Raw genomic sequence first — 26,182 nt, 5'->3', positions numbered from 1 at the left:
TTACCTCTGCGACGAACAACATCAGACCAGGTTCTGGCCGGGGTTGATGACTTTGGTCTGGCACCAACACTGTTCCAGAAGGAGAGATCAGTCTGATGGTCCGGTTTGGGATTTTCCTCACCTATTCCAATGTCATTTGAACACACACAGGGAAGTGTATCAGCCAGGTCTGTAGCGGGAGGCTCCACATTCGACATGCCTTCTCATATGAAGATTTGACTCAATCCATTTGACAACTCAGTAGCTTGTACAGAAGCTACTACAGAGTCAATAAATTCTTCATTCACACGAATGTCTTGCAGTGTTTCAAAATTTATTTATTTTTATTTATTTTTTTTTAACGGCGCTGTAGGAAACGGCTGCCTTACCAGTGTCTCTTACGCACCCGAGTGTTTCTTTCTTTCTTTCTTTCTTATCGTTTTATTCCTTATTATATATATATATATATATCCTATTAAATATTTTTTAACTCTGGTATGACACTTTCACGTCGTCTTCAAGAGAGGAACTTTTTTCATGGAAGAGTAACGTCGGAATGCAGCACAACGTACCGACAGAGCTGAGGAGAAAGTACAGATGCTGCAAGTCAGGATCTAAGTCAAAGGCTGCTCGATGGCGTTTTAAGCCAGTGATCTCCTCTGTTCTAATAGGGAACGTCAACTCACTACCTAACAAGATGGACGAGCTGTTGGCACTGAACAATCAATGGAATTATCGCGAGTGCAGCTTATACATCTTCACAGAGACATGACTCACTGATGCGATACCGGATGGTAACGTGGATCTACCGGGTTTCACTGCTGTGAGAGCTGACAGAGACATGAACGCCTGCGGTAAGAGCAGAGGTGGGGGGCTCATCATATATGTGAACAAACGTTGGTGTTGCCCAGGACATGTCTCAGTGAAAAAGGAACTGTGTTGCCAGGACTTGGAACTGTTAGCCGTTAGTCTGCGGCCATATTACTTGCTGAGGGAGCTTAGTCACGTGATCGTGCTCTGTGTTTACATCCCGCCCAGCGCGGATGCATCAGCTGCCTGTGAGAAGATACACACAGTAACAGCAAGGCTGCAGACAAAGCACCCTGAGGCGTTTATGGTCATATCTGGAGATTTTAATCATGCTTCCCTGGACTCTACCTTGGCCTCCTTCTACCAGGCTGTAGACTGTCCCACAAGGAACAACAGAACAATAGACCTGCTGAACTCCAATGTGAAGGATGCCTACAGAGCCACCCCCCTCCCCCACTTGGAAAGTCTGACCACAACCTGGTTCACCTACAGCCACAGTACACCCCCCTGGTCAAAAGGATGTCTAAAACCACACGCTCGATCAAGAAGTGGTCACCTGAGGCAGAGGATGCTCTGGTGGAGGATAAACTGAGTGAGAGCCGTATGAAGGAGGTCTGGGATGGTGTCAACACCATCACAGGCTTCAGATAAAAGTCTGGGATGGTGTCAACACCATCACAGGCTTCAGATAAAAGTCTGGGATGGTGTCAACACCATCACAGGCTTCAGATAAAAGTCTGGGATGGTGTCAACACCATCACAGGCTTCAGATAAAAGTCCATAACAGCGGGGGGGGGGGGGAACAGTGGAAGAAGCAAACAGGCTGAACATGACCAGCCCACTGTCCCCCCTCCCCCACTGCCTGCGCCAGGAGGCCATCCGGGGCCCTCGGCCCCTTGCTCAGGCATCTTTGGATTGCCAGTTCTTGGAGGGGTCAGCGGCTGCCGATCGTGGCTCACTGGGGCCTGTGCCCCGTGACCATGGAGGACTCCGGCTGGGGCCTTCTTCTGCCTCCCTCTGGGTGGGTCCAGGGTGGTCTTCGTGGTGGGGGGACTTGGGTTGGCGCTCCAGGATTGCTGCTGATGGCCTGGGTCTCTGGGCCGCCCTAGTCTGCCTCCAGCCTCCATAGAGGCGTTGCCACATCTGCAGGATCACATTCATCTCTGATCCTCCTCTTCCTCATCCTCTGCATGCTGACTCAGCACTGAGGTGTCCAGTGTGTTTATACACTAAGAGATGCTTTGGTTCAGGTGTGTGTGTTTCTGGTTCTTTGGTTGTTGTTGTGATACATGTTGTTGTTGTCTTGGTTATTTTTTAGGAACTCCTGATGATTGTCTGCTTAGTTTACCTGTAAAAGCTGTAGAAAATTCTCTGTTGTGTTTCTGTACAGGTGTAGCAGCTGCTTGTCTGCTGTTAGGTTGGACTGAAGCTCGTTGCTTCTATCTGCTGGATCTTTGTCTCCTCTTTTTTTTCTACTTTCCTTTTTACTTCTTCATTGTTCTCCTTCTTTTCGGTCCCTCTGGTCAGGTCCAGCAAGAAAACATAAATTCCATTAATTCAAAATAAATAAGATAAAATAAATAAATTAATTAATCAGATTATCAAGAGGAGCCTTATAATCATAAAGCTCCTCTTGGCAAAGCCAATTTGTTTGGCACAACACAGCAGCCAGACCATCATTCTGCCGCCACCGTGCCGGACAGGACAAGGTGAGAAAGAAGAAAAAGACAGTGAAAGTATTGAGGAGGAAGAGGATTCTTCCTTGGCTCAGTCTCCACAACAACCATGCATGGACAGCAGATGTAAAGGTGAGAGAAAAGAGTTTCAAAGGTGACACTGGAGCAGATGTCATTGCAATAACAGAGTCAGACTTGGACAAAGTATTTTGAAAAGATAAAGTGCCTGTTCTCCAGCAGCCAGAGAAACTCTTGTTAGACCCTAGAAGGACACCACTGGATGTTGCAGGATTCACAAAGTTACAGCCCTAGTACAGAACAAAGCAGATAACAGAGAAGGTCTATGTCGTTAAGAATCTCAGTACACCACTGTTAGGCCTACCTGCCATCACAGCTCTTGGCCTACTAGTGCATGTTAATACTGTTTCAATGAACACTGAAAACAACCTTCCCCAAAATTCCTAGAAATTTATTATTGTTGTAGTCCAAAACTGTTTAGACAGAATCCAAAGTCTCTGGAAAGAGGATTGTTGTCCTTGTCCATATGAATGTTGAAGTCACCAAGTATTATCGTATTTGGAGAGAGTGAGGATAGATGGGCCAGAAGAGCCGCAAAGTCATTCAAAAAGTCCTTATTAGGTTTAGGTGGTCGGTACACATTACATAGAATAATGGGAGTTGAACCAGAGAGTTGTAAGGCCATGTATTCAAATGAATTAAGCGCCAGAGCCTCAAGCGGCTTTAATTTCCACTGCTGGCGGTGAATCATCGCGATACCACCCCCCTTTACCGGAGCCGCGAGGTTTACACATGTAAACAAACTCAGGTCGAGCGGATGGGTTGAGATGAATAAAGTCACTGGGCTGTTGCCAAGTTTCAGTTAAACAGAGAAAATCCAACTTACAGTCCGAGATGAGATCCTGGATGAGATCCCCCTTGTTCGTAAGAGAACGGATTGCAAAAACCAAAATCCTTGTCTGAATGACTACCACCCAGAAGCCCTCACTTCCACCATCATGAAGTGCTTTGAGCAGTTAGTTAAATCATTCATTACTTCCTCCATCCCGGACTCATTAGACCCACTTCAGTTTGCCTCCAGGCCCAACAGGTCAATGAAGATGCCATCGCCTTCACCCTCCACACTGCCCTTTCCCATCTGGACCAGAGGGACACACATGTGAGATGCTATTTATTGTCTACAGCTCAGCCTTTAACACCACTGTGTCCTCCAAACTCGTCACCAAGCTCAGAGACCTCAGGCTCAACAGCGCCCTCTGTGACTGGATCCTGAACTTCTTGACAGGCAGACTACAAGCGGTGTGGATGGACGGCACCACCTCCTCCACCCTGACTCTGAACACCGGTGCCCCCCAGGGCTGTGTGCTCAGTCCTCTGCTGTACTCCTTGGTCCTGTCGTCCATGGAGGACTTCTACACCCAGCGGTGGAGGAGGAAGGCCACCAAAATCATGACGGACCCCAGCCACCCCAGTTACAAACTGTTTTATCTGCTACCGTCTGGCCGACGGTTTGGCAGCATTCAAGCCCGTCCCACCAGCTCAGGGACGGCTTCATACATTCAGGACATAAGACTTCTAAATGCTGTCAGCAGCAACGCTGCCTTTAAATAACAACATCTTTTTGTTGCATATTATTATTATTTTATAATATTGTATACTTTACTTTGTTAATTTTATAATATTTTTTTTTGTTTGTTCTCTTGTGACTATTTTTATCATTATATATTCTTTCAGCATTGTTGGAGAGCCTGGGATTTAATGTAATTGTTGTGCAGTGACAAAAAATTTAATCTTAATCCTAATCTTAAAACTCTGAAAGATGCCCTAACCTCACCCCCAGTGTTTGCAATGTACGACTCAAACAGAAACACTAGGTTAGGAGGTGTTCTCCTCCAGCTGTGGGAAGACGGACGGAGAGCGGTAGCTTACGCATCGAGTTCACTCTCTCCTACAGATCAAGTGGAAAAAGAGGCCTTAGCTTCTACTTGGGCATGTGAGCGATTCTGTAATTTCCTAGTAGGCAAAGACTTCTGCCTGGAAACAGATCACAAACCTCTTCTTTCATTACTAGGAGGACAAGCCCTGGATCTTCTTCCACCCAGGATTCAGCACTTCAGAATAAGACTCATGTGTTACTCGTATAAGGTAGAGTACTCAGCAGGTAAATTGCTCTGTCCAGCTCACCTCTGGAAATAAAACAGACACAATCTGACAAGGAACTGATGAAGAACACAGACATATATGTGGACAGCATTGCTGAAATTATGCCTGTCAGCTTATCACAAACGGACCAGCTGTGCTGTGTCACTCACAATGAAAGATTCACAATGAATGCAAGACGGTGTGTTACATAACTTCACCAAGGCGTTGTAAAATGTACAGCCTGAGCTTGCCAGACAGTCGGGTGGCCTGGGCTCAGCCAAGAAATAAGAGAAAGGCTGTTAAAGTGCAGAACATGCATACAAGAAAGACACAACTGCAATGAGCCACTTGTGCCAACTGAATACCAGGACCAACCATGGCAAAGAGTGGGTACAGATCTGTTTGAGCTAGAAGGAAAAACTGACCGTCTTGCTTTGGACTATTTTCCAGGTTAAGAACTAAAAGCTTGTGAGAATAGAAATGTTTTGAGTCTGCATTGAAAGGAAGATCTTGTGTGTTTGCGCTTCTCGTATGAAATGTGCTGTATAAATAAAACTGACTTGACTTGTACTTTTGAAATTGCTCAGATTCAGCTGATTTTGAAGTCCAAAATACTATCATGGTCAGCCAGTTTAAAGAAAGCCTACTCCACCAATGCTATCAGGAGAGCCATGCGACGTGCAGATACCACCTCCCGTCTGGAACTTCTTTAATCTGACGGGATTAAGAAGATGGACAGTGGCTAATTAGTTGAAGCTGACACCTGCATGGCTTTTGGAGGTGTTGTATTAATGCTGAGAGGGACTTTGTCAGATCTGCAGACGCTCTGATGAAGGCTCACTTTTATCTATGATGTGAGCCAAACAACTCAATGTCAGAATTTTGTTCTCCTTCATCTGGATACTGAGATAATTCAACCAGATGATCAGAAAAACCTAAAGAGTTACAGATGTTAAACATAAAAAAGCAGATTAGAAAAGAAAAACTTTTTATCAATAAATCAGACTCCAGGTGTTCCAGGACTCTCAAAAATTGGATCAGACATCAGGCTTTCTGGTAGTTTGTTCCAGATATCAGGTCAGAAATGCTGAATATTTAGTGGTTTGTTTGGACTTCATCTTGTCTCCTCTCCGTCAGCTGCTCCATCCTCCACCAGGAGCCTCCCCTCCAGCTCGATGGCAGATGTCTACGGGAACAGCGTCTCTCTGGTCTCTCTGGATTCCAGTGTTTTCTTCAGCGAAACGGCGGTGTCCTCCATCACAGATCCTCTCGGTGTCTTGATCATCAACGTGGGAGGAATCCGCTACATTCTGTCCCAGGAAATGCTGGTGTCCCACCCAGAGACGCGGCTGGGAAAACTGGTCAGCTGCAGCCGGGACTCAGTGCTGGAGCTCTGCGATGATGCAGACTTCCTGGAAAACGAGTTCTTCTTCGACAGAAACTCACAGACCTTTGAGTAGGTGGTGCATTCTTTCACTATGACATCAAATGTTAGAAACTCTTTAAATGTTTCTATTCAACCTGATTCAGGAAGATGAAGCTAAACAAATGCTGGAAGGAATAGCAGTGTAAACTTCCCTCAGAAGATTGTCAATCTGATATTTAATTATTTACAGTTTTAATTTGTGTCATCCAGTTTTTAGACAGCAGTCATCTGGTGTCCTCCATAAATCAGGGAATCATCGGCATACAGTGATAAACTCTCTAAACTCTAAATCTAAGAATATACCTCATTTTTAGCCTCGTGTTCTTGTAGCAATCAGTTCTATAATCAATGTAACCATGGTTCAAATTATTGGGGAGCTAAGGGGAGCTAAGCTCCCCCCAAAAAGCAGAGGGAATCCTCTAAAGACATTTAGCTGATTTCCTGATGCTGCAAAAGTGTTGCCAGAGCAAAGTGGAGAGGGTGCTCTGTGGCTTTGCGGCTAATCGCAGCAACTTTAGTCAATGAGAGGGTTCCCACCAGGCGCACCACTCAGTGTCTCTAAAGCATCCATGAAGCTTCCGTGAAGCATCTGTGAAATGTTCCTGAAGTCTTTGTGAAGCGTCGTGACTTTCCGCTTCCCCAAAATGACATGGCTGTTCTATTTTTGATGCTTGCTGTTCAGAAACCTGTTCAGAGGCCTCATTTATCAACCGTGTGAAAAAGAATGTTCTAAATTCTTGCGTAGGACTGAAATTTAGAATGTGTGTAAGTACAAATTAATCCTGATGTATCAAACTTGCATATGCACACCAGTAAGTACTCTGTTGATAAATCCCACCTTTTCTAAATATCCATGCTCGTGCATGTTCAGGCTCATTTGCATTCAGAAACGTCTCCAATTGACCATATATGGTAGAATATGGTAGAATGCGTGAATGGACTTTTTTTCTCTCCAACATTATTGCAAAGAGGGAGAAGATTTTCTCCAACACAGAAATTGAGGTACTTGTAGAGGAAGTGGAAGGAACCAGAAAATACTGTTTGGAACACAATGCAGGCGCGACCAACAAAAGAAAAACCACGGCTTGGGCGAAGGTAACACCTGCATTAACTGATGGATAAGAGGAAAGAGTCTCAAAAAAAAAAAGAAATGGTTTGACATCAAAGTAAATCTGCTCCTGGTTGGCTATAGGGGTCATTAGCATGGCTTCAGTGGATATCCCCGATCACCTGCAGACATGCTGTAACACCGACCAGCCCGCAGCAGCTCCTGCTTGGAGGCAAACCCCCACAGAGCTAATCTGCAGAATAAATGAATCGTGCTTCCTCCAGGCCACCGGAAAACTACGTTTAACAGACATATTGCAGATTAGTAGGACATTAATAGAATGAAAACCTTTCCTGTTTACGGAGCTGAATTCATTGTTTGATGGTGCTTTTATATAGATTTGGTGCAATCTATGGCTCCAATTATGTTTGGGAATCCAGCCGTGGCTGAAATCTGTGTTTAATTTTGGCTTCTCTGTGTCTGTCTAGGAACTGAATGTAAGTTGGGACCAGAAAAATGAAATAATTAAATACTGCATAAATTCAACAGGATGTTTTTGGGGAAGCGGTAGCTGCTGAGAGAGCACTCTGTGCTCTATCTGAACAGCTCGGTACACTTTATAAAACACCTCCCTGCACCTACCACTACGTTTAGTGCTTACGCAGGTAAGAATTGTGCTTAAATTTACACATTTTCCTAAGCACAAGTACAAGTTAATAAATCCCAAATTTTGCGTGGGAATGTTCGTACGCACACATTATGCACACTACTGTACGTATGCATGGTTGATAAATGAGTCCCCTGGTCATTCTAGAGCAGAGTGGATGGTTCAGGCTGGAACTCAGTCGATAAAAAGCATAGTACATCCAGTGGATTTTAAAAATACTATGTGCATACTATGTGGATTACATTTTACTTTGAAACAACATTGTGTCATCACTCGCTGCATGGTTACTGAAAAGTCTGCTCTGAACTGAAACCAGAACACAGTGGATCTTCATGAAAAGAGACGTTGTCAGTGGGTAATGTCTGGATTCTCCTGATAGACTGACTAATCTGATATCTGCAACTCCTCTGCTGAAACATGGACATGGGGTTGGAAGAGGTTCTGTAGAAAAAGAACCAACACGCTTCCAACTTTTAACAGTTCTGAGACAGCTGGTTAGAATAATGTCCTCATGTGTTTCTGTCTACAGTGACCAACTCAGAACCTGCGAACCTAGAAGTTGTCATTCCTCGAGAGGAGCTGACACATTTGAAGCATCTCAGCTGATCCAGTAAAGACTTATTAAACCAGTTTTCAGCAGTGTTTCTGTTTGTTGACAGGTATGTGATTAACTTCTACCGGACGGGTCATCTCCACGTCATGGAGGAGCTCTGTGAGATCTCCTTCCTGCAGGAGATCCAGTACTGGGGCATCAATGAGCTTTGCATCAACTCCTGCTGCCGTGAGCGCTACTACCGCCGCAAGGAGCAGAAAGAGACCCTGGACCTGCAGCAAGAGTTTGAGGCCGATAATGGCGAAGAGGACTTTATGGGTGCTGCCTGCCCTGCTCTCCGTCAATGCCTGTGGAACCTTCTGGAGAAACCTGAGTCATCTCGCGCAGCTCGGACTATCGGCTCGCTGTCGGTCTTCTTCGTGGTGCTGTCGGTCATCAACATGGTGCTCATTTCCCTGGACCTGGGCGAGGACTATGGATGGGAGGGGCTGGGGATTGGTGTGCCAGTGCTGTTTGACGTCCTGGAGTATGTATGCGTGATGTGGTTCACAGGTGAGCTGGTTCTGAGGTTTCTGTGCGTCAGAGACAAGTGTCGGTTCAGTCGGAACATCCCCAACGTCATCGACCTGCTGGCCATCCTGCCGTTCTATGTCACGCTGGCAGTGGAGAGTCTCCATGGAGGATCCACCGAGCTGGAGAACATGGGTCGCGTGGTCCAGGTGCTCCGCCTCCTCAGGTCACTGCGCATGCTTAAGCTGGGACGACACTCTACAGGTAAACCCACACTCCAAAGGTAAACCCACACTCCAAAGGTAAGGGTGGTCTGCATCTGGGTCTAGTTCTGGTCTGAACCATGTTCTGGTCTGGATCTGTTCTGGTCAGCTGCATTTGATACTGGATGAACAAAGTTCAGGTGAATGACAGAAATTTAAAGGAAGTGACAAAGAAGGAAAAAGACGAATGTAGTGGATAGATGGTGGAAAGATCTAGCTTGGATCTTAGCTGGTTATTAGCTGTTAGTAGCTCGTCGTAACTGGTTAATAGCTGGTTTGTAAGCAGAGTCTGGGGACCCTGGTGTTGGCTCTGCCATCTTTGGGGCTGAGACTGCTGAGGTGGTTAAAAAGCTCCTCAGTGGCAGGGCCCCGGGGGTGGATGAGGTCTGCCTAGAGTTCCTTAAGGCTCTGAATGTTGTAGGGTTGTTTGGTTGACACGCCTCTGCAGCATCGCATGGACATCGGGGACAGTTCCACTGGACTGACAGACTAGGGTGGTGGTGCCTCTCTTCAGAAAGGGGGACCAGAGGGTGTGCTCCAACTACAAGGGGAATCACACTCCTCAGCCTCCCTGGTAAGGTCTATTCAGGGGTGCTGGAGAGGAGGGTCTGTCGGATAGTTGAACCTCGGATTGAGGAAGAGCAGTGTGGTTTTCGTCCCGGTCATGGAAGAGTGGACCAGCGCTATACCCTCTTCAGGGTCTTGGAGGGGCTATGGAAGTTTGCGCAACCAATCTACATGTGCTTTGTGGTGTTAGAGAAGGTGTTTGACTGTGTCCCCCGGGGACTCCTGCAGGGGGTACTCAGGGAGTATGGAGTGCCGGACCCGCTTGTACGAGCTGTCCGGTCATCGTACGACCGTTGTCAGAGCTGTCAGAGTCCTCATTGCTGGCAGTAAATCAAAATTGTTTCCGGTGAGGTTTGGACTTCGCCAAGGCTGCCCTTTGTCAACGATTTTGTTTGTAACCTTTATGGACAAAATTTCTAGGCGCAGCCGAGGTGTTGAGGGGATCCAGTTTGGTGGCCTCAGGATAGGGTCTCTGCTCTTTGCAGATGACGTGGTTCGGTTGGCTTGATCGGGCCGTGATCTTCAGCTCTCACTGGAGCAATTCGCAGCCGAGTGTGAAGCGGCTGGGATGAGAATCAGCACCTCCAAATCCAAGACTATGGTCCTCAGCTGGAAAAGGGTGGAGTGGTCTGCAATAGGGTCCTGCCCCAAGTGGAGGAGATCACGTATCTCAGGGTCATGTTCATGAGTGAGGGAAGGATGGAGTGGGAGATCGACAGGTGGATCGGTGCGGCGTCTGCATCGGTCTGTCATGGTTACGAAGGAGATGAGCCAAAAGGCAAAGCTCTCGATTTACCGGTCGATCTACGTTCCTACCCTCACCTATGGTCACGAGTTGTGGGTAGTGACCGAAAGATCGCGAATACAAGCGGTCGAAATGAGTTTTCTCCGCAGGGTGGCCGGGCTCTCCCTTAGAGATAGGGTGAGAAGCTCGGTGATCCGGGAGGGGCTCAGAGTAGAGTCGCTGCTCCTCCACATCGAGAGGAGCCAGATGAGGGGGCTTGGGCATCTGGTTAGGATGCCTCCTGGACGCCTCCCTGTTGAGGTGTTCCAGGCACATCCCACTGGAAAGAAGCCCCGGGGAAGACCCAGGACACGCTGGATGGACTACATCTCTCAGCTTGCCTGGGAATGCCTCGGGATCTCCTTGGAGGAGCTGGTGAATGCGGCCGGGGAGAGGGAAGTCTGGGTTTCCCTGCTTAGGCAGCTGTCCCGTGACCTGACTCTGGATAAGCAGCAGACGATGGATGAATGGATAACAGTTAGTAGCTTTTAGTACCTGGATAGTAACTGGTTAGTACCTGTTAGTAGCTGCCAGTAGCTGGTTAGTAGCTGCCAGTAACTGGTTAGTAGCTGTTAGCAACTGGTTAGTAACTGATTTGTAGGTGTTAGTAACTGGTTAGTAAATTGAAGTAGCTGTCAGTAACTTGTTAGTAGCTGTTAGTAACTGTTAGTAACTGGTTAGTAGCTGTCATGAACTGGTTAATAGCATGTTAGTAGCTGCCAATAAGTGGTTAGTACCTGGTTAGTAGCGGGATAGTGGAATATTTAATATGAGTAAATGCTCACAGAATGTGGCACAATTATAAAGCTATACAGTTGCACCCACAGTTTGATGACAATGTCAGCATCATGAATGAGGAGTAAATATATATCAGGTCTGGCTGCCGTCCAATGACCCATGCACCAGGTTCTGGGATCTGGTGCAGGCAGCAGACTTTTTCTGCAATGCTAGGTACCAGTAAACAGAATCAGAACCAGAATCCATTCATCTCTATGAGACACATCATTTCTCATAAACATTGCGAAATCGAGCTGCAGATTTAGATGTAACTTTAGTTTTCTTAACACTGGGAAACAGCAGAACTTTAAGTGAAAAAAAATCTTAGCAGCAGTTGTCAAATTAGAATCAAACTAAAAATCAACTTCATATCAAGAAAGAAGCTGAATCTGATATTGTTTAATTAGACAAAACCATCCACAGTCATTTCTTTGGATACAGAAAAACCACTTGGCTGAGTAAACTGGAAATTTTTATTTGGAACATTAAACAAATTTGGGTTTGGATCATCTTTCATAGACTGGATTAAAATATTATATAACAACCCAAAATGCACGTGTGAAGACCAATGATCAAACTTCTCCAAGCTTCTGTTCACAGAGAGGAACCAGACAGGGCTGCCCGCTTTCTCCATCACTCTTTGCTATTTTTATTGAACCCCTAGCTGCTGCCGTAAGACAAAATAAAGAGATTATAGGAGTCCATGCCAACAATATAGAACATAAAGACAAAGGCAAATTTATTTGTATAGCACATTTCATGTACAGGGTGTACAGAATTATTAGGCAAGTTGTATTTTTGAGGATTAATTTTATTATAGAACAACAACTATGTTCGCGATGAAAACAAAAGACTCATAAATATCAAAGCTGAATATTTTTGGAAGTTGGAGTGGGGCTTTTTTAGTTTTAGTATCTTAGGAGGATATCTGTGTGCAGGTGACTATTACTGTGTATAATTATTAGGCAACTTAACAAAAACCAAATATATACCCATTTCACTTATTTATTTTCACCAGGGAAACCAATATAACAACTCAAAATTTACAATTATACATTTCTGGCATTCAAAAACAAAACAAAAACAAATCAGTGACCAATATAACCACCTTTCTTAACAAGGACACTCAAAAGCCTGCCATCCATAGATTCTGTCAGTGTCTTGATCTGTTCACGATCAACATTGCGTGCAGCAGCAACCACAGCCTCCCAGACCCTGTTCAGAGAGGTGTACTGTTTTCCCTCCCTGTAGATCTCACATTTGATGAGGGACCACAGGTTCTCTATGGGGTTAAGATCAGGTGAACAAGGAGGCCATGTCATTATGTTTTCTTCTTTTAGACCTTTTCTGGCCAGCCACGCAGTGGAGTACTTGGATGCGTGTGATGGAGCATTGTCCTGCATGAAAACCATGTTTTTCTTGAACGATGCTGACTTCTTCCTGTACCACTGCTTGAAGAAGGTGTCTTCCAGAAACTGGCAGTAGGACTGGGAGTTGAGCTTGACTCCATCCTCAACCCGAAAAGGTCCCACAAGCTCATCTTTGATGATACCAGCCCATACCAGTAACCCACCTCCACCTTGCTGGCGTCTGAGTCGGAGTGGAGCTCTCTGCCCTGTACTGATCCAGCCACGGGCCCATCCATCTGGCCCATCAAGACTCACTCTCATTTCATCAGTCCATAAAACCTTAGAAAAATCAGTCTTATGATATTTCTTGGCCCAGTCTTGACGTTTTATCTTGTGTGTCTTGTTCAGTGGTGGTCGTTTTTCAGCCTTCCTTACCTTGGCCATGTCCCTGAGTATTGCACACCTTGTGCTTCTTGGCACTCCAGTGATGTTGCAGCTCTGAAATATGGCAAAACTGGTGGCCAATGGCATCTTGGCAGCTTCACGCTTGATTTTCCTCAGTTCATGGGCAGTTATTTTGCACCTTGTTTTTTCAACATGCTTCTTGCGACCCTGTTGACTATTTTGAATGAAACGCTTGATTGTTCGATGATCACGCCTCAAAAGCTTGGCAATTTTAAGAGTGCTGCATCCCTCTGCAAGACATCTCACTATTTTTGACTTTTCAGAGTCCGTCAAATCTCTCTTCTGACCCATTTTGCCAAAGGAATGGAAGTTGCCTAATAATTAGGCACACCTGATATAGGGTGTTGATGTCATTAGACCACACCCCTTCTCATTACAGAGATGCACATCACCTGATATGCTTAATTGGTAGTAGGCTTTCAAGCCTGTACCGGTTGGAGTAGAACAACATGCATAAAGAGGATGATGTGGTCAAAATACTCATTTGCCTAATAATTCTGCACATAGTGTACAAGACAATTCAAAGTGCTTTACATAAATCATTACAGCAGGGTGCAGAAAGCAAAACAAGTGCATTAAAAAAGAGTAATACAATAAAAAATAAATAAATAAAGATTAAAAGAAATGCAATTAATGAAATAAAATCAAAAGGAATATGTTAAAATAAAAAAGATAAAATGCAAGAAATAAAGTTAAAGACAATATTAAAATATTATTCTTCTAAATAAAAACTATTGAAATGCAGCAGAGAACAGGTGGGTCTTTAACCTGGATCTAAATAAACTGAGTGTTTCAGCTGATCTGAGGCTTTCTGGGAGTTTGTTCCAGACATGTGGAGCATAGAAGCCGAATGCAGCTTCTCCATGTCTGGTTCTGACTCTGGAACTGATAAGAAACTGGATCCAGATGACCTGAGGGTTCTGGTAGGTTCATACTGGGTCAAGAGGTCTCTGACGTATGTTGGTCCTAAACCATTCAGAGCTTTCTAGACCGGCAGCAGAACTTTAAAGTCTATCCTCTGACGGACCGGCAGCCTGTGTAAAGACCTCAGAGCTGGACTGATGTGGTCCACTTTCTTGGTCTTAGTGAGGACTGGAGCAGCAGAGTTCTGGATCAGCTGCAGGTGTCTGACTGATGTTTTAGGTAGAACCTGTAAAACATTGTTACACCCAGATTTCTGGTCTGGCTGGTGGTTTTTAGGACTGAGTCCATCACTACACCCAGATTTCTGGCCTGGTTGGTGGTTTTTAGGTGTATAGACTGAAGCTCTGTGATGACCTTTAATCGTTTCTCTTTGGCTCCAAAAACCATTACTTCAGTTTTGTTTTAGTTTAACTGAAGAAAGTTCAGATACATCCAGTCATTAATCTCCTCAATACATTTACCAAGAGCCTGTACGGGGCCTCGGTCTCCTGGTGACATTGTAATATATACCTGTGTGTCATCTGCGTAGCTATGGTAACTAATGTTGTTCTTAATGACCTGTACCAGTGGGAGCATGTAGATGTTAAACAGAAGAGGCCCCAGGATGGAACCTTGGGGAACTCCACATGTAATTCTTGTCTGCTCAGATGTAAAGTTACCTACTGACACAAAGTACTTCCTGTTCTCTAAATAAGATTTAAACCAGTGCAGTGCCAGAGAGGCCACCCAGTTCTCCAGTAGGGAGTAATATATTGAGGTCGACTGTATCAAAAGCAGCACTGAGGTCCAGTAAGACTAAGACTGACATTTTTCCATCATCTGTATTCAAACATATGTCATTAATGACTTTGGTCAGAGCATCTCGGTGCTGTGGTGCCGTCTAAAACCTGACTGGAAGACATCGTAGCCGTTGGTTTGTGTTAAAAAGTCGTTTAGCTGATGAAAAACGACTTTTTGATGATCTTAGAAACAGAAGATCTGAGATCGGCCTGTAGTTGCTCATTTGTGTCTAGATTGTTCTTTTTAGCAGGGGTTTGATTACAGCTGTTTTTAGAAGTTCTGGGAAGACGCCCGAAATTAAAGACAAGTTCACAACCTGGACCAGATCTGGCTCCAGAGTCTTTGAGACCGTTCTGAAGAAACCTGTGGGCAGGATGTCCAAGCAGCAAGAGGAGGAGTTCAGCTGATGTAAGATGTCGTCCAGATCTTTGGTGTTAATGAATTAAACTGTGTCATGGTGGTTAAACTGGTTTTCATGGACCAGTATGTCTCCTGAACCTGCTGCTGATGAACCTGCTGCTGGTCTGATATTCTGGATCTTGTCTGTGAAGAATTTGGCAAACTCATTGCCGGCTTTGTTGGAATAAAGTTCAGGTGCTACTGACACAGGAGGGTTTGTTATCCTGTCGACAGCAGTAAATAAGACCCGAGTTTTATGACACTTTCTGCTAATAATGTCAGAGAAACAGGACTTCCTGCATTCCTCAGGTGTAAATTATAAAAGTTTATCTTTATACATGTCATGATGAACCTGTAGATGTGTTTTTCTCCATCTACACTCTTTTTTCCATTTTTCACCAGTGTGGAATTTCTCCATGGAGACTTTTTCCTTCCAGAGACAACCTTCACCTTAACAGGAGCAATAGCATCCATAATATTTAACATATTAGCATTAAAACTAGCAGCAAGCTCATTGGCTGAAGCCCTGACAGGGCAGGTGTTAAAGAGAAGACCTGGTTAAACTTCCCACTCCTGTTTTCAGTTATACACGTTCTGTGATCACCTCCATTGACACGTTAGTGTGAACAGAAATCGAATCTCAAAGAAAACACAGTAATGATCAGACAGGCCCACATCACACACAGTAACCATGGAAACGTCCAAACCCTTCCACACCAGTAAGTCTAGAGTCCATCCATCCATTTTCTGCCGCTTATTCAGAGTCGGGTTGTGGGGGCAGCTGTCTAAGCAGGGAAACCCAGACTTCCCTCTCCCGGCCACATTCACCAGCTCATCCAGAGGGATCCCGAGGTGTTCCCAGGCCAGCCGAGAGATGTAGTCTGTCAGAATCGTTTCCAGTAAGTCTAGAGTGTGTCCTTTAATGTGTGTGGGCTCTGTTATATGCTGAGTCAGCCCAACGTTGTCCAGACTGTGACTCAGGTCTTTAGTGGCTTTGTCCTGAGGGTTGTCTACATGGATGTTAAAATCACCAACAATAATTACACAGTCAAAATCCAAACAGGTTGTAGCAGCAGGTCACTAAACTCTTTATAAAATTCTGCACAGTGCCCTGGTGGTCTATAGAAATTTAGCGATATTATTTTATAATAAGCTTTCAACTGAAGAGCCACGTATTCAAAAAAAGTAAAACTTCTAAGAGATAACTGCTTACACTGAAATGATTCATTAAATAAAACTGCTCCTCCTCTCCTGCTCAGTCTGACCTCACTGATAAAACTAAAGTTGGGAGGGGTTGACTCTATCAGAGCGGCTGTGTTGTTATCTTGGTTTAACCAGGTTTCTGTTAGAAACATAAAATCAAGGTTGTGCTCAGTTATAAAATCATTAATTAAAATGTTTTCCCTGCTAATGACCTAACATTTAATAAAGCTAACTTAATGGGTTTGGAATTGTTTACCCTATGTTTGGGGGCACGCTGTGGCTCACAGGGTATGTTAACTCTACTTAGAAACCTTTTAGAAAGCAGCCCTCTGTGTTCTGACCGAGCTGCTTTTATCCTTCTGTTACCAAACAGTACAGATATTTTTAAACCTTCTAATAAACAGGGGTCCAGCTGGACCTGGGAAATCATGACTGCTGTTATCTACGCAGCCTGGACCCTCCACACATCATACACCCCAAACATGAAGCTGGCATGGTGGTACAGGAGGGGCTGGGTACCCCCCATTTAGCCGCCTTGGTGGGGGATTTATGGGGGACAGAAACATATTGGGGCATGGGGTTAGTTTGGTCGCAATAGTGACCAGCTCTTTCACCTGGGAGGTGAAGTCCAGGAGGGGTGGGGAGGATGGGGAGAGGAAGGGTGACTTGGATGGAGGATGATGAGATGAAGGGGGTGGGTCCTCGTTGAGAGCTTTGGGACTTTCTTCGGGAGGGGGCTGAGGTGGTTTTTTCTTAAGGTTTCCTCTAGGCTCTGTCTTATCACCTAGTTTTGGTCTCTCTTGTCTGTTGTCCTTGTCTGAGGGAACAGAGACTGTTCAGAAAATAAAACAGGTTGGAGGCGAACAGCTTCACTCCTGACCTGTTCAGGCAGAATCCATCCATCTTAAAAAAGTGCCTGCGGTCCCAGAAGAAGCTGAACTGGATGTGTGGTATGTACAGCCGACAGCCATGTGTTCAGACTAAAAGCCTACTGAATCTCTCCACTCCTCCTCTGATGGGAGGGAGAGGCCACTGGTGAATATCCGGGCATCCAGACAGCTGATCGTATCCAGCAGTTCAGTGAAATCCTGCTTCAGCACCTCAGATTGTTGTTTCACAACATCATTCGACCCCACATGCAGGATGAGGTTTTCCAAAGTTGGGTGCGCTGCCACAATTTGCGTAATTTTGCCTCTGACATCTGATACCAAATCCTTGGGAAAGCCTAGTACTTTTGTACGTTTTCCACACACATTTCTCACGTCTTTCACACAGAAGTCACCAACAATCAGAGTTTGAGGCCCAGCCATTTGCTTTTCTTGTTGCCTTTTACTTTCTGACTTGTTCTTTGGTCTTACCCTGGTGTGTAGGGAGATTTCATTTTGGTCATCGGATGTAGATCCAGAATCCTGCAGCAGTGGAGCAAACCTGTTCTGTTGCATGTCTGGTTGTTGTGGAGAGGATTTATTAGTTTTCCTTCTGATAACTGGCCATGACTGTGTCTTGCTAATGAGAGGCTTGGTCTGGATGGCAGAGCAGGCCAGCTGGTCGCATCGCTAATCTCAACAAACTGTGCTCTTTGAGATGATTTACTCTTTGGCTTTGCACCAAGAGCATTCCAGGGAGGACTATCAGTGAAAGAGTTATTACATTATCCTCCTTTTTCTTTCCAGCTAAGTTTGTGCTAATTAGCTGTGTGTTAGCACAATCTTGTCCGCTGTTTTTTATTAAAGGCAAGGTTGTTTTATTTCCACACAATCCATTCACTTCCACATTCACCTTGAGCTGTTGAATCTTTGTTTCCAGCATGTTGATCCTCTGTAGAAGTGTGTGATAGTCATCTGTAGAGAAGGGCGACATCTTGCAGCTAGTTAGCTTTAGCTCCTGAGTAACTGTAGATAAGGCTTCTGCTATTTGTAGGCCACGCTGACGTGACACTAACAAGATTGTAAGAGTCTTAAAAAAAATAGCAGTATCCAACCAAATCTACCACAAAATACAGTCCCAGTGATTAATAAGTATCCAGGAGCCATTGCTCATGAGTTTCTTGAGTAGAAAAATAAGAATATTGGCAGAAAAATGCAAGCAGAGGGGAGAGTGAAGCAGCAAGCGTCAGTAGGGGACAGAAGCAGGAAGTAAAGATAAGTCTTTATGCCGATGATGTATTACTTTTCCTCCAGAACTCACTGACATCTTTCCCCCAGACAATCACACTCATTAACACATTCTCATCAATATCTGACTACTCTAATAACTGGTCTAAGACTATTGTTATGGCCATTAACCCTGACCTATAAAACATTCCCCATCTTACAATACTGTCTGGAAACAAAGATATTTAGGCATAAGCATTTCTCCCAGGTTTTCAGAACTAACAAAGCTAAATTATGTCCAGCTACTTAAAACAATAGAGGATGATCTCTCACGGTGGAGACTGTTAACCATGGGAAGGCTTGCCACAGTTAAAATGATGGTTCTATCTATAGTAAACGACCTTTTTTCAATGATACCCACTAAACCATCTTCCAGCTGGTTTAAGTCACTGGATTTACATATATCTGAATTTCTATGGGTAAACAAGCCATCAGTTCAGTGTTGGGAGTAACACATTACAGTAATGATACTACTGTTTTGGGAAGTGAAGTAAAGTAGTTCTTTACATTTAAAATATCGGTAAGGAAATAACTGTACTGGACTACAGTAACGCGTTTTTCTGCGTTACTCGAGCCATGTTTGCATGTGTGTAAAGTCCTGATCTGTTTTAAGTGGTACACGCATGCTGCTGCCTGTGTGTGTGCTTGCCTGGGCACGTTGCCATAAAGATTGATTTGCATGACGTCGCTGATTGTGCACCAACTAAAGAGAAAGAAAAATGGAGCTGGAGAATTGGAGATACGGCTTTTGGTCAGTGGCGATATTCTCATTATTTTGAGTCCAGTCCAGTTTCATTCCAAACTTGTGGTGAAAGATCCTGCTCGCCAGTCAGTGGAAGGAGTCCTTCAGCAGCCGACCCACTGAAACAAGCAGCCGACCCGCCTAAACAAGCAGCCGACCCGCCTAAACAAGCTACGCTTTTTTCAACTTTTCTTGGAGCACAGCAGCAGATAAGACAGAAATGAACAAGCTAGTTGCAAGTTTATTGTAGGAGACATGCTCCCCCTGTCGACCATTGAATGGCCCAGGTTTAGAAAAATACTAGATAAAATGATGATGAGACAAGTGTGCCCATTTCTTCCCACAGACAGAGTTGTTGTTCTTGTGGGTTTAAAGTAATTTTGTTTACAATATACAGTAAACACTTTGCAGACAGGCAGCGATGATTCGGCTATGATGTTTGCCCATGTCTACACAATGAATTAAGAAATGGTAAAGTAAAGCAATAAGTAGTGGGGTTATTTGTCAAATGCAGTAACGAGTAAAGTAATTTCATCACAATTTACAGACGTAATGAGTAACTAGTAACTAATTACTTTTTTAGAGTAACTACCTTAACACTGTATCAGTTCTTTTTTAATGCTTGGTGGGAATTTCTAAAAATAAGCAAGTCTTCACTTTTTCCATGTAAGCTCCACCCATCTGGAACAACCCTGACATCCTGCAAAACAAAGAGATGATTAATTTCACTCAATGGAAAAACTTCTTGTCATTTAATATTCTCACTTCACAATATGGAATCAGCAGCAGTAAATTTCTAGAATATCACCAGCTTAAATCTATTATATGTACGAGATATACCATTAATCAATTAAACTTACAGCTACCTATCAGGGTGGCAGAATTCTTGAATCTCCACGCTCCAAAGCTATTATCAAACATATACATACTATTATCTAAATTAGAAGACTCAATCTCTCTTCCAACTTCAAAATGGGAGGCTGACTTATTCAGTAACTTTAATCAAGATGAATGGTCACAAATATGTTTAAACACTATTCTATTCTATTTTATTCTATTCTATTTTATTCTACAGTCATTTATCAGATGCTTTTATCCAAAGCGACTTACATTTGAGAGGAAGAACAACACAAGCAAGAATTCAAACAAGATGGACGTCATCATTAAGTTGTAGTCAGACCGCTGGAGTCCAGTTGGACCAGGTGCTGTCATGTAGTGTTAGAGGCAGTGTGTATCTTTTTTTTTTTTTTTTTTTTTTTTTTTTTTTTTTTTTTTAAGTAATTTTGTTTAAATCTAAGACCACGATTTCATCAAACATCATCTTGGCCGTAAGTCCACGCAGCTTCTTCAGTACCTGGTTGAGCCAAAGATCTGGACAAATCTTTCTAACTCATTCTGAGTAGAAGAGTTAAGCTAAGTGTGGAAATGCTCCTTAAACAACTGAGTCTTTAGCTTGCTTTTAAAAGTGGATAAGGACTCTGCGGATCGGACGGAGTTTGGTAGATGGTTCCACCACCGGGGAACAACAGAGGAGAAGAGTCTAGCTACTGATGTGGCGCCACCTTGTGGTGGGAGCACTAGGCGTCTTTCACTGGCAGAGCGTAACTGTGGAGAGGGAGTGTAGCTCTGGATTAAGGAGTGGAGGTAGACCGGAGCCGTTTGGGTTATTGTTTTGTAAACCAGAAGCAGAGCTTTGAATCTGATGCGCTGCAACTGGAAGCCAGTGGAGAGCGATTAGCAGCGGAGTGACATGAGCTCTTTTGGGCTGGTTGAAGACCAGACGTGCTGCTACGTTCTGGATCATCTGCAGAGGTTTAACTGAGCATGCAGGCAGGCCAGCCAGTAAGGAGTTGCAGTAGTCAATGCGTGAAATGACCAGAGCCTGGACCAGGAGCTGGACCGTGTGTTCAGTCAGGTAGGGTCTGATCCTCCTGATGTTGTAGAGAGCAAATCGGCAAGATCGAGCAACCGAGGCAACATGGTCCTTAAAGGTCAGCTGGTTGTCTACCATGACACCAAGATTCCTGGTAGAAGACGTAGGCACAAGCGTGATGGAGTCAAGCTGCACGCTTATCTGTGGCGGTAAGGAAGGATTGGCTGGAAAGACAATGAGCTCGGTCTTGGACAGATTTAGCTGAAGGTGGCGATCCTTCATCCATGTGGAGATATCAGCAACATGCTGATATTCACATTGAGACGTTGTGTCGTCAGGTGGGAAAGAAAGGAAAAGCTGAGTGTCATCTGCATAGCAGTGGTAGGAGAAGCCATGAGAGCTAATGATGCACCGAGTGAGGAGGTGTATAGAGAAAAGAGAAGAGGGCTAAGCACTGAGCCCTGAGGCACCCCTGTTGTCAGCCCATGTGATCTGGACACGCCCCCTCACCAAGATACTTTGAAGGATCTTCCTGTGAGGTAGGACATGAACCACCAGAAGACAGATCCTGAGATGCCAAGCTCCGAGAGTGTGGAGAACAGTATATGATGGTTGACCGTGTCAAAGGCAGCAGACAGGTCCAGCAGTATAAGGACTGAGGATTGACCAGTGGATCTGGCAACCCGTAGGGAATCAGTAACTGGCAGGAGAGCAGGTTCAGTAGAGCGGCCTTGCCTATAGCCAGACTGATATGGATCTAACAGGTTGTTGTCTTGGAGGAACTGTGAGACCTGAATGAAGACGGCACGCTCTAGTAGTTTAGACATGAATGGAAGCAGTGAGACCGGCCGGTAGTTTCCAACCTGGGCTGGGTTGAGTGTGGGTTTCTTCAGCAGGGGGAACCCGAGCTTGCTTGAAGGCAGAAGGAAAGACACCGGATTTAAGAGAGGAGGTGATAACACCTTGAACATGACTAAGAATTCAAATATGCAACTAATACAATTTAAAATTCTACATACGGTGACATTAACATGGTAATTAACTCTGCACACATGATACACACAGCATTATGCATCGCAAAGAAAACTATCCTTGTAAACTGGAAAACCAAAAATAATCTGTGTATACAGCAGTTTAGGAATCTCTTAGTAGACCACAACGGGAAGGTCTCTGCACGCTGCGCCCTCGCCACTTTCTTCACCGGGGCTCAGGTGGTGTCCCCCCGGGTAACCTCAGGCCGCTGAGCCGGGCAGCTCAGGTGGCTGACATGATAGCGGCTGTTACAAAGTGTGCACTCTTGAATGCAAGATCTGTAGTCAATAAGACTTTCATCCTGCAGGACTTTTTTACATCGCAATCCTTGGATGTTGTTTTTAACTGAAACCTGGATCAACACCGGTGAGTCCACTGCCGTGTCTTAGCTTTTACCTCCTGGCTGTACTTTTATTCACACACCAAGAGAAACTGGTCATGGCGGGGGTATTGCTACTGTTTTAAAGAACTGCGAGTGCCACAAAGTGGTTTCAGAGTGGTCTTTCTCCTTCGAGCTGCGGGTACGACAGACTCATCCAGTACTGTGCGCCGTCACTGACAGACCAACCAAACACAAGAAAGATTTTATTAAGGACTTTTATGAACTTGTTGCTTTTCTTCTTGCATGTTATGATAGAATTTTGATTGTTGGAAATTTTAATGTGCATGTATGTTGTCCGTCCAAGCCCTTGGCCAGAGAGTTTATGGACTTGACTGAAGCTTTTAATCTGACGCAACATGTTACCGGCCTTACAGAAATGGTGAACAAACTTAAATCCTCCTCCTGTCCCACAGACCTGGTCCCTCCTTGATTTTTTAAAGAGGTCTGGGACACCATTGTCCAGGAGACAATTAACAAGAGCTTGGTCTCCTGCACTGTTCCCACCTTTTGTAAAAGAGTTGTTATTAAACCTCTGATGAAAAAACATGGCCTGGACCTTGGTTTTAGCAAATTATCAGCCCATTTCTAAACTACCACTGTATCTAAGATCCTGGAGAAATGTGCAACCATTTTAGACACAAATGGCAAAGTAAATTTGTTCCGCACAACACAGCACCCAGACCATCATTCTGCCACCACCGTGCTGGACAGGACAAGGTAGAAAAAACATCAGACAAAACAATTGATTAGTTTATCCCATCTAATTATAAAAAAAGAAAATAACCTTCTTTGTGGTTAAATGAACTTCAGCTTCTACCAGCAGTTTAAATCCCAAAGACCTTCAGTTTTCTGTGATTCCAGAAAAAGAAAAAAGAATCTGATTTCCATAAGAACCAAAGACTGAAGCTCCTCCTCTGACTCGTGGAAAACAGTGCTCGTGCTCACAAATCGACTGTTTTTTCAGAGTTGGTGCAACTGGAATGCAGCTACCAACCCTCGACTGCTCGGAATTCCGAGGCAACTGGAAGACGCCACGTATCCCAAATTTCCCTGAGGACTCTCCAAAGGGATTAATAAAGTATTTCTATTCGATCCATGATTTTTCTGCTCATCCTCCCTCCTGTCTGGGGATTCAGACTCAGATGTGTGAACATCCAGAAGAAGATGAGATTCCAGCCGACAGCTTCTCTGCCAACCACAAAGTAAAAGACAGAAAATACTGGTGGTGTTTCTGCAGCAGGGAGGAGAGAATTTCCAGGAGGCGAGGGAGCTTTAATCTGACTGATTTTAGGGAGGATGATAATGATCCTCAGACTCACCTCATGAATAATAAAAAAGATGATGGGAGGAGGGTGAAAGAGAGGGGAGGAGAAAAGCAAAGGAGGAAAATCTGCAGCAGATCCAGACAGAAGTCTTTAGATCTGCAGAACCAAACCTTCAGTCCAACAACTGGACCAGAACATCAACACTAAATAATATTGATGAATTAGATTTATACAGAGCGTTGCATTGGATGCATTATTCATCCACTCCTCATGTTGATGGTAAACTACATGTCACGGAGAAACATGGCAGCTAGTCAGCACAAGGATCTGACGATCTGGTCCCATCTTGTCCAGAAACTGCAGTCATCCGGGACTAAAGTCTCTGATCCATCCCCTCCCTGTCCGGGACTAAAGTCCCCAATCCATCCCCTCCCTCTCCAGGACAAAAGTCTCTGATCCGTCCCCTCCTTGTCCGGGACTAAAGTCCCAGATCCGTCCCCTCCCTCCCCAGGACTAAAGTCTCTGATCCGTCCTCTCCCTGTCTGGGACTAAAGTCTCCGATCCGTCCCCTCCCTCCCCAGGACTAAAATCTCTGCTCCGTCCTCTCCCTGTCCGGGACTAAAGTCCCCAATCCGTCCCCTCCCTCCCCAGGACTAAAGTCCCCAATCTGTCCCCTCCCTCCCCAGGACTAAAGTCTCTGATCCGCCTTCTCCCTTTTCGGGACTAAAGTCTCTGATCTCTCTTCTCTCTCTTTAGGACTAAAGTCTCTAGGAATGACCATTGCTCAGTGCTACGAGGAAGTCGGTCTCCTTCTCCTCTTCCTCGGTGTCGGCATCTCCATCTTTGCTACGATGGTCTTTGCCCTGGAGCACGACCTTCCTGCCACCACCTTCACCAGCGTTCCAGCTGCCTGGTGGTGGGCAACCACCTCCATGACGACGGTGGGCTATGGGGACATCCGTCCTGACACGATGGTGGGGAAGGTTTTGGCCTTCCTCTGCATCCTGTCTGGCATCCTGATCCTGGCGCTGCCCATCGCCATCATCAACGACCGTTTCTCCGCCTGCTACTTCACCCTGAAGATGAAAGAGGCGGCACTACGGCACGGCGAGATGCTGAAGAGGCTGGCCCGCGGCTCAGTGGGGGCAGGGGCCCCAGGGGCAATGGGGGGAGGAGTCAACCTGAGGGATGCCTACGCTCGTAGCATCCTGGAGATGCTAAGGTTGAACGGCCGTGAGAGAGCCAGCACCCGAAGCAGCGGAGGAGACGAGCTTTGGTGGTAGAACCTCAAAGAACCAGCAGGGGTCCCTAGCGGACTGGTAGAACAACGAGCTCCACCACCACACCTCCACTACCACCATACCTCCATCACCACACCTCCACCACCACACCTCTACTACATCTCCACCACCACACCTCCACTACCACCACAAAGTCTATCACAAGACCCTCCTGCACACGGAGTCGACCGAACCAAAGCAACCAGGACTCCGACAAGTGCACCAGCCAAAAGACCCATACCACGGAAGGTATCCCCAGGCATGGCCGACACCACCTCTGGCACAGAGGTCTCCTTCTGGGGAGCACCAGAAATTACGCAAAATAATAAAATACATAAATATGGTAAAAAAGGTAAAGACTGGTTTATGCGACTAGTGATAAAAGTGCAACAGGAAGTCAGGGTGTCCCTGAGGAGGAATCAGGACGACTAGTGAAGGAAGCTGGAAGCCGTTTTAGTGGTATTCTTGATATGAAAATTAAAACTAAGGTCAGAGTTTAAAAAGTCTTGTTGACACCAGTGAAACCTTGTTGTGCCCTCAGCCCTTCATGCCCCTGCGCTCACAGGAGGGCTGGAATAACTTTCTGAGTCTCTTCATGAACAAACTACAAGACATCAGGGCCGGTGTTAATCTTCCCCTACAAATGTTTGTTCGACGGACTTCACCTGTGAGCTCTTCCTTCGCTCCTGCCAGCCTACAGGATGTGCTAGCCTTAGTGGGCAAGATGAAACCGTCTTCCAGTCCTGCTGACGTTGTTCCAACTTTGCTGTTTTTAAAAACTTCTGATGTTGTCGGCCGCTGTTTGGTAAAACTAATTAATCTCTAAATCTGGCTCAGCCCCCAGGTACTTCCAACATGCTGTGGTAGACCTCGTCCTCAAAAGGCCAAGTCTTGACCCCTCAGAGCCTAAAAAGTACATGCCCAAACAGAAACTTCCATTTCTTTCCAAAACTGTGGAAAAGTTAGTGGCAGGCCAGCTGCTGTCCTTTATGGAGCAGCAGGATTTATCTGATTATTTTCAACCAGGTTTTTGGAAAACGCCCCACTGAATCTGCTCCAGTGAAAGTCTCCAGTGATGTTATGGTGGCTGCAGACTCGGGTCGCTTTGCAGGTCT

General features: G+C 45.1%; 1 protein-coding gene across 1 annotated transcript in view; it reads left to right on the top strand.

Moving 5' to 3' along the window:
- The window catches only part of kcnv1 (potassium voltage-gated channel modifier subfamily V member 1), a 63,693-nt gene extending 38,563 nt beyond the window's left edge, over positions 1-25,130 (top strand). The window contains exons 2-4 of the mRNA XM_041987744.1: positions 5,763-6,081; positions 8,426-9,093; positions 24,544-25,130. Coding sequence (XP_041843678.1) covers positions 5,763-6,081; positions 8,426-9,093; positions 24,544-25,070 — 1,514 coding nt within the window. The 3' untranslated portion in view covers positions 25,071-25,130. The remainder of the gene's footprint in view (positions 1-5,762; positions 6,082-8,425; positions 9,094-24,543) is intronic.
- Positions 25,131-26,182: the final 1,052 nt, after the last annotated feature.

The sequence above is a fragment of the Melanotaenia boesemani genome, chromosome 6 (assembly GCF_017639745.1).
Source record: "Melanotaenia boesemani isolate fMelBoe1 chromosome 6, fMelBoe1.pri, whole genome shotgun sequence".
NCBI lineage: Eukaryota > Metazoa > Chordata > Actinopteri > Atheriniformes > Melanotaeniidae > Melanotaenia > Melanotaenia boesemani.
The sequence above is the reverse complement of the archived record's forward strand: the minus strand, read 5'-3'. Positions and strand labels throughout refer to the sequence as shown.